The following is a 13,294-nucleotide window of genomic DNA, read 5'->3' on the forward strand; positions in this document are numbered from 1 at the left end:
TATGCACCACGACAACTGGCTGTTCACCCTCCCCTTCCAAAATGTTATTCAGCCGCTCCGAGACATCCTTGACCCTTGCACCAGGGAGGCAACACACCATCCTGGAGTCTCGTTTGCGGCCGCAGAAATGCCTATCTATTCCCCTTACAATAGAATCCCCTATTACTATAGCTCTACCCCTGTTTTTCCTCCCGTCCTGTGCAGCAGAGCCACCCCTGGTGCCAGGAAGTTGGCTGCTGCTGCCTTCCTCTGATAAGCCATCCCCCCCAACAGTACTCAATGTGGTGTATCTGTTTGAGAGGGGGATGTCCACAGGGGACCCCTGCACTACCTGCCTGCGCCTAGTACATTGTCTGTTGCTCACCCATTCCTTTCTGCCTGTCCAAACTTTGCCTGTGGTGTGACCAACTGCTTAAACGTGATTTCCACGATGTCCTCAGCATCGTGAATGGTCCAGTATGTATCCAATCGTAGCTCCAGCACCGCAATGCGGTCTGCCAGTAGCTGCAGCTGGACACACTTAGAGTCATAGAGTCATAGAGTTATACAGCACGGATAGAGGCCCTTCGGCCCATCGTGTCCACGCCGGCCATCAAGCCCTGTCTAATCTAATCCCATATTCCAGCATTTGGTCCGTAGCCTTGTATGCTATGGCATTTCAAGTGCTCATCCAAACGCTTCTTAAATGTTGTGAGGGTTCCTGCCTCCACAACCCTTTCAGGCAGTGAGTTCCAGACTCCAACCACCCTCTGGGTGAAAAAGTTCTTTCTCAAATCCCCTCTAAACCTCCCGCCCTTTACCTTGAATCTATGCCCCCTAGTTATTGACCCCTCTACTAAGGGGAAAAGCTCCTCAGCATCCATCCTATCTATGCCCCTCATAATTTTGTACACCTCAATCATGTCCCCCCTCAGCCTCCTCTGCTCCAAGAAAAACAAACCCAATCTGCCCAGTCTCTCTTCATAGCTGAAGCGCTCCAGCCCTGGTAACATCCTGGTGAACCTCCTCTGCACCATCTCCAACGCGATCACATCCTTCCTGTAGTGTGGCGACCAGAACTGCACACAGTATTCCAGCTGTGGCCTAACCAGTGTTTTATACAGCTCCATCATAACCTCCTTGCTCTTATATTCAATGCCTCGGCTAATGAAGGCAAGTATCCAATATGCCTTTTTTACCACCTTATCCACCTGTTCCGCCGCCTTCAGGGATCTATGTACTTGCACACCCAGATCCCTCTGACCCTCCGTCTTGCCTAGGGTCTTTCCATTCATTGTGTATTCCCTTGCCTTGTTAGTCCCCCCAAAGTGCATCACCTCGCACTTTTCCGGGTTAAATTCCATTTGCCACTGTTCCGCCCATCTGACCAACCCATCTATATCATCCTGCAGACTGAGGCTACCCTCCTCGCTATTTACCACCCTACCAATTTTTGTATCATCCGCGAACTTACTGATCATACCTTTTACATTCATATCCAAGTCATTAATGTAGACCACAAACAGCAAGGGACCCAGCACCGATCCCTGTGGTACCCCACTGGCCACAGGCTTCCAGTCACAAAAACAACCTTCGACCATCACCCTCTGCCTTCTGCCACTAAGCCAGTTTTGTATCCAATGTGCCAAGGCACCCTGGATTCCATGGGCTCTTACCTTCTTGACCAGTCTCCTGTGCGGGACTTTATCGAAGGCCTTACTGAAATCCATGTATACCACATCCACTGCGTTACCCTCATCCACACACCTAGTCACCCCCTCAAAAAATTCAATCAAATTAGTCAGACATGATCTTCCCTTGACAAAGCCATGTTGACTATCCCTGATTAATCCTTGCCTCTCCAAGTGGAGACAAATTTTGTCCCTCAGAATTTTTTCCAATAATTTTCCTACCACTGATGTTAGGCTCACTGGCCTGTAGTTCCCCGGTTTTTCCCTACTTCCCTTCTTGAATAACACATGGTTGTCAGGAACACAGGAAGTAGTAGGGAAAATGCTAGAATCTATTAATAAGGACTTGGTAACTGGGCACTTAGAAAATTATATTAAGATTGTGCAGATTCAACACAAATTTATGCAAGGGAAATCGTGTTTGACAAATCTGTTCGAGTTTTTTGAGGTTGTAACTAACAGAATAGATAAGGGGGAACCAGTGGATGTGGTGTGACGTAATAAAACTCACTACACACTTGGTTTGAGCATAAAGCAAGGTTTTAATCAACTTGTTTCAGAACATGGAAGTCTAGTTGTATTTCACTTGCTCCTTGTCTTACAAAATGTCCCTGAATAGCTGGGGCCCACGCCCGAGTATTTATGCTCCTTGGATGGTGCCACCAGCTGGCCGTCCAGCGTTATTTCATAAGTAGTTTCATGATGATGAGATTTATAACATGGTGTATTTGGATTTTCAGAAGGCATTGGATAAGGTGCCTCACAAGAAGTTATTAAACAAAATTAGGGCTCATGCAATTGGGGGTAATATACTAGCATGCGTTGTCCTAGTGGGAGTGTTTGCTAATGCTGTTGGGGAGGGTTTATACTAAAGTGGCAGGAGGTTGGGAACCTGTGCAGGGAGACAGAGAAAAGGGAAACAAGGATAGAAGCAAACGATAGGAAGGAGAAAAGCAAAAGTGGAAGGCAGAGAAATCAAGGGTGTAAATCAAACAGGGCCACAGTTAAAAATAATTCTAAAAGTGTTAAAAAAACAAGCCTGAAGGCTTTGTGTCATAATGTGAGGAGCATTCGTAATAAGGTGGATGAATTAGCTGCACAAATAGATGTAAACGGATATGATATAATTGGGATAACAGAGACAAGGCTCCAGGGTGACCAAGTCTGGGAACACAACATCCAGGGGTATTCAATATTCAGGAAGGACAGGCAAAAAGGAAAAGGAGGTGGGGTTGCATTGCTGGTTAAAGAGAAGATTAACGCTATAGTAAGGAAGGATATTAGCTCTGATGATGTGAAATATGTATTAGGTAGAGATGCGAAATACCAACGGGCAGAAAACATTAGTGGGAGTTGTATACAGACCCCTAAACAGTAGTGGTGAGGTTGGGGATGGCATTAAACAGGAAATTAAAGATATGTCCAATAAGGGCACAGCAGTTATCATGGGTGATTTTAATCTACATATAGATTGGGCTAACCAAATTAGTAACAATACTGTGGAGGAGGAATTGCTAGAGTGTATACGGGATGGTTTCCTGGACCAATATGTTGAGGAACCAACTAGAGATCAGGCCATCTTAGACTGGGTATTATGTAAGGAGAAAGGATTAATTAGCAATCTTGTTGTGCAAGGTCCCTTGGGGAGGAGCGATCATAATATGATAGAATTCTTCATTAAGATGGAGAGTGACGTAGTTGACTCAGAGACAAGGGTCCTGAATTTAAATAAAGGAAACTATGATGGTATTAGGCGCGAGTTGGCTAGGATGGATTGGGGAGCGTTACTTAAAGGGTTGATGGTGGATAGACAATGGCAAACATTTAAAGATCACATGGATGAACTACAGAATTTGTTCATCCCTGTTTGGCATAAAAAGAAAACAGGAAAGGTGATGCAACCGTGGCTAACAAGGGAAATTAGGGATAGCATAAGATCCAAGGAGAGGGCATATAAATTGGCCAGAAAAAGCAGCAAACCTGAGGATTGGGGGCGGTTTAGGTTTCAGCAAAGGAGGACAAAGGGATTAATTAAGAGAGTGAAAATAGAGTATGAGAGTAAGCTTGCAGGAAACATAAAAACTGACTGTAAAAGCTTCTATCGATATGTGAAGAGAAAAGGATTAGTGAAGTTAAGCGTAGGTCCCTTGCAGTCAGAATCAGGGGAATTTATAACGGGGAACAAAGAAATGGCAGACCAATTAAATTCATGCTTTGGTTCTATCTTCACAAAGGAGGACACAAGTAACCTCCCAGAGAGGTCAGGGAACATAGGGTCTAATGAAATTGAGGAACTGAATGAAATCAATATTTGTAGGGAAATGGTGTTAGTGAAATTGATGGGATTGCAGGCCGATTAATCCCCAGGGCCTGATAATCTACATCCTAGGGTACTTAAGGAAGTTGCCCTAGAAATTGTAGATGCATTGCTGGTTATCTTCCAAAATTCTATAGACTCTGGAACAGTTCCCATGGATTGGAGGGTAGCTAATGTTACCCCACTATTCAAAAAAGGTGGTCGAGAGAAAACGGGGAATTATAGACCGGTTAGCCTGACATCGGTAGTGGGGAAAATGCTAGAGTCCATTTTAAAAGATGTAATAGCAGAGCACTTGGAAATCAGTGACAGGATTGGACAAAGTCAACATGGATTTTCAAAAGGTAAATCATGCTTGACTAATCTACTGGAATTTTTTGAGGATGTAACTGGTAGAATCGATAAGGGAGAACCAGTGGATGTAGTGTATTTGGACTTTCAGAAGGCTTTCGACAAGGTCCCGCATAAGAGATTAGCATGCAAAGTTAAAGCACATGGGATTGGGGTTAAGGTACTGACTTGGATAGAGAACTGGTTGGCAGACAGGAAGCAAAGAGTTGGAATAAACGGGTCTTTTTCCGAGTGGCAGGCAGTGACTGGTGGGGTACCACAGGGATCGGTGCTAGGACCCCAGCTATTCGCAATATATATTAATGATTTAGAAGAGGGAACTAGATGTAATGTCTCCAAGTTTGCAGATGACACAAAGCTGGGTGAGCGAGTGTGCTGTGAGGAGGATGCAGAGAAACTCCAATATGATTTGTCAGGCTGGGTGATTGGGCAAATGCATGGCAAATGCAGTATAATGTGGATAAATGTGAGGTTATTCACTTTGATGGCATAAACAGGAAGCAGATTATTATCTGAACAGCAGTAGATTGGGAAAAGGGGAGGTGCAATGAAACCTGGGTGTCCTTGTGCACCAGTCGCTGAAGGTAAGCATGCAGATGCAGCAGGTGGTTAAGAAGGCAAATGATACGTTGGCCTTCATAGTGAGAGGATTCGAGTACAGGAGCAAGGATGTCTTGCTGCAGTCGTACAGGGCCTTGGTGAGACCACACCTTGAGTATTGTGTGCAGTTTTGGTTGCCTTCTCTGAGGAAGGATGTTCTTGCCATGGAAGGAGTGCAGCGAAGATTCTCCAGACTGATATCTGGGATGGGAGGGATAACGTATGAAGAGAGATTGGATCGATTAGGCTTATACTTGCTAGAGTTTAGAAGAATGAGAGGGCATCTCATTGAAACTAATAAAATTCTAACAGGACTAGACAGCCTAGATGCAGGAAGGATGTTTCTTCACCCAGAGAGTGGTGAACATGTGGAATTCTCTACCACAGAAGGCAGTTGAGGACAAATCATTAAATATATTCAAGAAGGAGTTAGATATAGTTCTTAAGGATAAAGGGATCAAGGGATATGGGGAGAAAGCAGGGACAGGGTACTGAGTTTGGATGATCAGCCATGATCTCATTGAATGGCAGAGCAGGCTTGAAGAGCCGAATGGCCTACTCCTGCTCCTATCTTCTATGTTTCTATTGAGGATTGGTTAACGGACAGAAAACAGAGAGTAGGAATAAACGGATAATTTTTGGGTTAGCAGGCTTAACTAGTGGGGTATCACAAGGATCAGTGCTTTTACCTCAGCTATTAACAATCTCTATCAATGATTTGGATGAGGGGATCAAATGTTATATATCCAAGTTTGCTGATGATACAAAGCTGGGTGGGAATGTAAGTTGTGAGGAGGATGCAAGGAGGCTTCAGGGGGATATAGACAGGCTAAGTGAGTGGGCAAGAACATGACAAATGGAATATAATGTGGAGAAATGTGAAGTTATCCACTTTGATAGGAAAAATAGTAAAGCAGAGTATTTTTTAAATGGTGAGAGATTGGGAAAGATGGACATGGATTTGGAAGGCAACAACACATTCAAGGACTTTGGAGAGGAAAGGGAGGTTGGAGTTGGGGCGGTGCTTTGCAAGGACGGAGGGATCGAGGTTTGGTTTTTTGAGGAGAGTGGTGATGACTGCAGATTTGAGGGAGAGGGGGATGGCACCTGAGGAGAGAGAACCGTTAACAATGTCAGCTAACATGGGAGCCAGAAAAGGTAGTTGGGTGGTCAGCAGATTGGTGGTAAGATGGCAGATGCAGTATAATGTGGATAAATGCGAGGTTATCCACTTTGGTGGCAAAAACAGGAAGGCAGATTATTATCTGAATGGCAATAGATTGGGAAAAGGGGAAGTGCAATGAGACCTGGGTGTCCTTGTGCACCAGTCGCTGAAGATAAGCATGCAGGTGCAGCAGGCGGTTAAGAAGGCAAATGGTATGTTGGCCTTCGTAGCGAGAGGGTTTGAGTACAGGAACAAGAACAAGAACAAATGACATCCTTTGTGACTGTGACAACGGTAAACTATCCCTCCTTGTCCTTCTTGACTTGTCTGCAACCTTTGACATGGTTGACTACTCCATCCTTCTCCAACGCCTCTCCACCGCCGTCCAGCTGGGAGGGACTGCACTCGCCTGGTTCCATTCTTATCTATCTAATCATAGCTAGATAATCACCTGCAATGGCTTCTCTACCCACTCCCGCATCGTTACCTCTGGTGTCCCCAAGGATCTATCCTTGGCCCCCTCCTATTTCTCATCTACATGTTGCCCCTTGGCGACATCATCCAAAAACACAGCGTCAGTTTCCACATGTACGCTGACAACACCCAGCTCTACCTCACTACCACTTCTCTCGACCCCTCCACGGTCCCTAAATTGTCAGACTGCTTGTCCGATATCCAGCACTGGATGAGTAGAAATTTTCTCCAATTAAATATTGGGAAAACCAAAGCCAAATGTATTCGGTCCCTGCCACGAACTCTGTTCCCTAGTCACTGACTCCATCCCTCTCCCTAACATCTGTCTGAGGCTGAACCACACTGTTCACAACCATGGTGTCGTTTTTGACCCTGAAATGTGCTTCCGACCAAATACCCGCAGCATAACTAAGACCGCCTATTTCCACCTCTGTAACATCGCCCATCTCCACCCTTGCCTTAGCTCATCCGCTGCTGAAACCCTCATCCATGCCTTTGTTGCCTCTAGACTTGACTATTCAAATGCACTCCTGGCTGGTCTCCCACATTCCACCCTACGTAAACCTGAGGTGATCCAAAACACGGCTGCCTGTGTCCTAACTCGCACCATGTTCCGATCACCCATCACCCCCTGTGCTCGCTGACCTACATTGGTTCCCAGTTAAGCAACACCTCGATTTCAAAATTCTCATCCTTGTTTTCAAATGCCTCCATGGCCTCGCCCCTCCCTATCTCTGTAATCTCCTTCAGCCCCACAACCCGCCTCCCCCCCCCCACCCCGAGATATCTGCACTCCTCTATTCTCCCCTCTTGAGGATCCCTGATTATAATCGCTCAGCCATTGGTGGCCGTGCCTTCTGTTGCCCAGGCCCTAAGCTCTGGAATTCCCTGCCTAAACCTCTCCGCCTCGCTACCTCTCTTTCCTCCTTTAAGGCGCTCCTTAAAACCTACCTATTTGACCAAGCTTTTGGTCACCTGCCCTTATTTATCCTTATGTGGATCGGTCCAAATTTTGTCTTAAAATAATCCTGTGCAGCGCCTTGGGACGTTTTACTACATTAAAGGCGCTATATAAATACAAGTTGTTGGTGTTCAGAGGGACCTGGCTGTCCTTGTAATGAATCACTGAAAGTTAACATACAGGTACAGCAAGCAATTAGGAAAGCAAATGGTATGTTGGCATTTATTACAAGAGGATTGGAGTATAAGAGTAATGACATCTTACTGTAATTATGTAGGGCCTTGGTGAGACCACACCTGGAGTATTGTGTACAGTTTTGGTCTCCTTACCTAAGGAAGGATATACTTGCCATAGAGGGAGTGCAATGAAGGTTCACCAGACTGGTTCCTGGGATGGGGGGATTGTCTTTTGAGGAGAGATTGAGTAGACTAGGCCTGTATTCTCTCGAATTTAGAAGAATGAGAGGTGATCTCATTGAAACATACAAAATTCTTACAGGGCTTGACAGGGTAGATGCAGGGAGGATGTTTCCCCTGGCTGGGGAGTCCAGAACCAGGGGTCACAGTCTCAGAATAAGGGGCCGGCCATTTAGGCCTGAGATGAGGAGAAATTTCTTCACTCAGAGGGTGGTGAATCTTTGGAATTCTCTACCCCAGAGGAGTATATTCAAGACAGAAATCAATAGATTTTTGAATATTAAGGAAATCAAAGGATATGAGGATAGTGCAGGAAAGTGGAGATGAGGTAGAAAATCAGCCATGATCGCATTGAATGGCAGAGCAGGCTCGAAGGGCCGAATGACCTACTCCTGCTCCTATTTCTTATGTTCTTAATGTGCATGACCCCTTTAAATTTCAGAGCTCCTCACTGCCCACAATTTATTGTGAGCATCACAGCCTCGCACACAGATGCTCGGGGAAGCAACAACGCCGCGCCAGCACAACAAATTGGTCCCGGATCCCTTGTACAACTCCACCAGGATGGCGCAGCGCCTAAGGTTAGCGCTGCACCACCTAACTCCATGCCCACCCCACCCCCCACATCAATTCAGGTCAGTTAGTGCTGCGGCCATTTCGGGCGGCCATTAACGTCAGTTGGCGGTGACACCAACTGCTTTGCTGGTGATCATCAATTCACCTCTCAGGGGTCAGAAATCCATTGTTCTGCTATACTAGGAGCAGGGCTGCCCTATAAGTTTGTATCCAGTTGGACGTGAGTTGAAACCCGGACAAATTTATTTCAGGTGAGGGGGCGACTCGTCCTGTAAGTGTGAACCGGACCTGAACTCAAATCCCAGTCTTTGGAGTTTGTGTTAAAAAAGTAAATGTTTCAGTTGTGTGCTTGGATACTGTGAAACGTCTATAACCACAATTCCACAGGGGAGGTGTGGTGAGTCGATGCTCTATTACACACTATTATACAACAGACATACTATAAATGACCTGTGTCTTTCTGTTACCAGTACCTGCTCCATGGAATGACATCAAAGGTTGTGTATCCAAGAACATTTGCGAATCCATTAATTTTGGGCTTCCAATTGCTACTAAACCCACCTGTTGTAAGGACAAACTGTGCAACAAGGGTACAAGGCATCCAGGTAACAATAACAGGCACGGATACAAGGTCCACATTCCCAATAGCATGTTATTTAGTGTGATTCTCCGTAGTGTGTGTAAGTTGACCGACCCACCAACCCCTGTCCCACCAACCCCTGTCCCAACTAACCCAAGGCCCAACGTCACTGTCCCACCCATAGGTATCAACAACCCCTGTCCCACCCAGCTATCCCACTAACTCCTGTCTCACCTACCTGTCCCAACAACCTTTGCACCGCTAACCTCTGATGCCCCCAGCAATCCTGACCCCCAACCCCTGACCCCACCAACCTTGTCCACTCACACCCGCACCCCCACTCCTGTCCTCCCATGCCTGCCACACCACCACTGTCGCCCCACCCGACTCCCCAAGTCTTTCCCAAACCCTGTACCCCAGTAGAGTGAGCATACTCCCTGCCGTGTTATTGTTTGACAATTATATTCTGTGCAATATTGGAAATGATCGCAGCACCGAGTTTGGGCCAACTAAGTGGTGCTGGATTGTGAAATAAACCCCCAATGTGGGCACTGGACTGAGAAATAAACCCCCATGTGGGCACTGGATTGAGAAATAAACCCCCATGTGGGCACCAGATTGAGAAATAAACCCCCATGTGGGCACTGGATTGAGAAATAAACACCCATGTGGGCACTGGACTGAGAAATAAACCCCCATGTGGGCACTGGATTGTGAAATAAACCCCCAATGTGGGCACTGGATTGAGAAATAAACACCCATGTGGGCACTGGATTGAGAAATAAACACCCATGTGGGCACTGGACTGAGAAATAAACCCCCATGTGGGCACTGGATTGTGAAATAAACCCCCATGTGGGCACTGGATTGAGAAATAAACCCCCATGTGGGCACCAGATTGAGAAATAAACCCCCATGTGGGCACTGGATTGAGAAATAAACACCCATGTGGGCACTGGACTGAGAAATAAACCCCCAATGTGGGCACTGGATTGTGAAATAAACCCCCAATGTGGGCACTGGATTGAGAAATAAACCCCCAATGTGGGCACTGGATTCAGGAATAAACCCCCAATGTGGGCACTGGATTGTGAAATAAACCCCCAATGTGGGCACTGGATTGAGAAATAAACCCCCAATGTGGGCACTGGATTGTGAAATAAACCCCCAATGTGGGCACTGGATTGTGAAATAAACCCCAATGTGGGCACTAGACTGAGAAATAAACCCCCAATGTGGGCACTGGGTTCAGGAATAAACCCCCAATGTGGGCACTAGACTGAGAAATAAACCCCCAATGTGGGCACTGGATTCAGGAATAAACCCCCAATGTGGGCACTGGATTGTGAAATAAACCCCCAATGTGGGCACTAGACTGAGAAAGAAACCCCCAATGTGGGCCCTGGATTGTGAAATAAACCCCCAATGTGAGCACTGGATTGAGGAATAAACACCCACATGGGCACTGGTTTCAGGAATAAACCCCCATGTGGGCACTGGATTCAGGAATAAACATCCATGTGGGCACTGGATTCGGGAATAAACCCCCATGTGGGCACTGGATTCGGGAATAAACCCCCATGTGGGCACTGGATTCAGAAATAAACCCCCAATGTGCGCACTGGATTGAGAAATAAACACCCATGTTGGCACTGGATTCGGGATTAAAGCCCCATGTGGCCACTGGATTCAGAAATAAACACCCAATATGGGCATTGGATTCAGGAATAAAGCCCCATGTGGGCACTGGACTGAGAAATACACCCATGTGGGCACTGGATTCGGGAATAAACCCCCATGTGGGCACTGGATTCAGGAATAAACCCCCATGTGGCACTGGATTCAGGAATAAACCCCCATGTGGGCACTGGACTGAGAAATACACCTATGTGGACACTGGATTTGGGAATAAACCCCCATGTGGGCACTGGATTCAGGAATAAACCCCCATATGGGCACTGGATTCAGGAATAAACCCCCATGTGGGCACTGGATTCAGGAGTAAACATCCATGTGGGCACTGGATTCAGGAATAAACCCCCATGTGGGCACTGGATTCAGGAATAAACCCCCATGTGGGCACTGGATTCAGGAATAAACCCCCATGTGGGCACTGGATTCAGGAATAAACCCCCATGTGGGCACTGGATTGGATGGTTTCCCGACTACAAATTTGAGTTTCTGGGAGTAAGAAGAATGGAATCATTTTTCAAGGCTCTGCCCCCTCATCCGGTTCCTCCAGAAATATGGATGAGAGAGGCTGTTCGATTCAATCTAGGTCACCCTTGCAGAAATACCTTAACCCTGCCTGCCTCCATTACAGGATCCAATAGATTCTTAAATTATTGTAAGGTCTTCAACTGGCTCCCAAAACCCAGCCTCCAGTTCCACGGCCTCGCCACTCCCTATCTCTGTAACCTCCTCCAGCCGTACAACCCTCCGAGATTTCTGCAATCCACTAATTCTGGCCTCTTGTGCATCCCCCGATTTCCATCGCTCCACCATTGGCAGCCGTGCCTTCAGCTGCCTGGGCCCTAACCTCTGGAATTCCCTCCCTAAACCTCTCCGCCTCTCTTTCCTCCTTTCAGACGCTGCTTAAAACCTACCTCTTTGCCCAAGCTTTTGGTCACCTGCCGTAACATCTCCTAATGTGGCTCGGTCAAATTTTGTTTGATTTATCAAATCAAAATCAAATCAACTTTATTGTCATTGTTAGTGCACAAGTGCAGTACAACAAAATGTAGGCTTGCGGCTCCCGAGAGTGTACATTTGGATTAAGACATTTAAACATTCAACATACATTTGGCTTGTAGTATATTAACATAAACATAACCATAATAAAGTGCATTGGCAGATGTGCAGGCTTTAGAGTTTATTTGTGGAGTTCAGTAGGATGACAGCCCTGAAAAAGAAGCTGTTCCTAAATCTGGTCGTTCGGGTGCGAATGCATCTGTAGCGTCTCCCAGATGGCAGGAGGGCGAACAGACTCTGGCTCCTGTGCTCCTTTATGCTCCTGTGGAGCACTTTGGGTCGTTTTCTACATTAAAGGCGCTATGTTGCAATTCGGGTTGTTTTTCTGTTTTACACTTATAGAGAGATTTATTTTCATTTGCTGCTTTCAAATAATAATTAATGTATTTATTTCTCACAGGTAGTGGGATTTCCCTTCTCCTCCTGGTGGTTCTGGTAGTCAGGACATTGCTGTGAATGGCGATATTATACAAACACGTCCCCCAAAACAGCAGATTCCACCTCCACTGTCTGACCTGAGCGGCTCATCCTCCTGACTCATGAGTTTTCATTCCTTACAACAGCATTAATAAATCTAATCCAAAACCTCTAATTGCATCGCGCACCGTTATTTCCAGACTACTATTGTGCTTTGATTCAGCGTGGACTGTTCCTGCGGATTGTAACTGAGGTACATCGGGAATAAACAGGTGTGAATTATATTGTGTTACAGTGCAATATTTCACTCCAGGCTGTAATGTACAGATTCACTTGTAATTTCTCAGCACTGAATCAATGTGTCTTCGTTTAATTTGAAATATTGGACTGTTTATTATTGCCAGCGATACTGTGTGTGACACATGCCTGTGACGGTGACCAATGTCTGATCTTCTCTATGGGAGGTCCTGCTGCTTGTCAGACCTTGGCCAGTTAACCCATTCTTTGTGTCTTGCCCTGGATAGAAAGGTGTGATTGGCTTCTTGGCCATCAATGCTCAATGTCTCGATCCATTTCCCAAACACAGTCAATTAGCAATGAGCTTGAGCAGCTAGGGAACAGGAATGGGAATAGTGACTGGTGAAGAAAGAAAGGAAAGAAGGTAGAAAGAAAGAAAGAAAGAAAGAAAGAAAGAGAGAAAGAAAGAGAGAAAGAAAGAAAGATAGAATGAAAGAAAGAGAGACAGAAAGTAAGAGAGAGAAAAAGAAAAAGAGACAGAGAAACACAAAGAGAAAGCAAACAAATCCCACAAACAGCAAAGTGATAAATGACCAAATAATCTGTTTTAGTGATGTTGATTTAGGGATAAATATTGGCCCAGGACACTGGGGAGAACTCCCCTGCTCTTCTTCAAAATAGTGCCATGGGATCTTTTAAGTCCATATGAGACAGCAGACGGGACCTTGGTTTAACGTCTCATCCATAAGACGGCCCCTCCGACAGTGCAGCACTCCCTC

General features: G+C 46.0%; 1 protein-coding gene across 4 annotated transcripts in view; it reads left to right on the plus strand.

The window, feature by feature from the left end:
* Positions 1-12,453, plus strand: part of LOC147098152 (urokinase plasminogen activator surface receptor-like) — a 69,128-nt gene extending 56,675 nt beyond the window's left edge. For all 4 annotated transcript variants that reach the window (XM_085971345.1, XM_085971344.1, XM_085971347.1 and 1 more), the window contains 2 exons: positions 9,001-9,135; positions 12,262-12,453. In XM_085971345.1, coding sequence (XP_085827471.1) covers positions 9,001-9,135; positions 12,262-12,317 — 191 coding nt within the window. In that variant the 3' untranslated portion in view covers positions 12,318-12,453. The remainder of the gene's footprint in view (positions 1-9,000; positions 9,136-12,261) is intronic.
* Positions 12,454-13,294: the final 841 nt, after the last annotated feature.

The sequence above is a fragment of the Somniosus microcephalus genome, chromosome 30 (genome assembly GCF_052327205.1).
Source record: "Somniosus microcephalus isolate GS21.2 chromosome 30, FLI_Smic_1.0, whole genome shotgun sequence".
In the NCBI taxonomy this organism is placed as follows: Eukaryota; Metazoa; Chordata; class Chondrichthyes; order Squaliformes; family Somniosidae; genus Somniosus; species Somniosus microcephalus.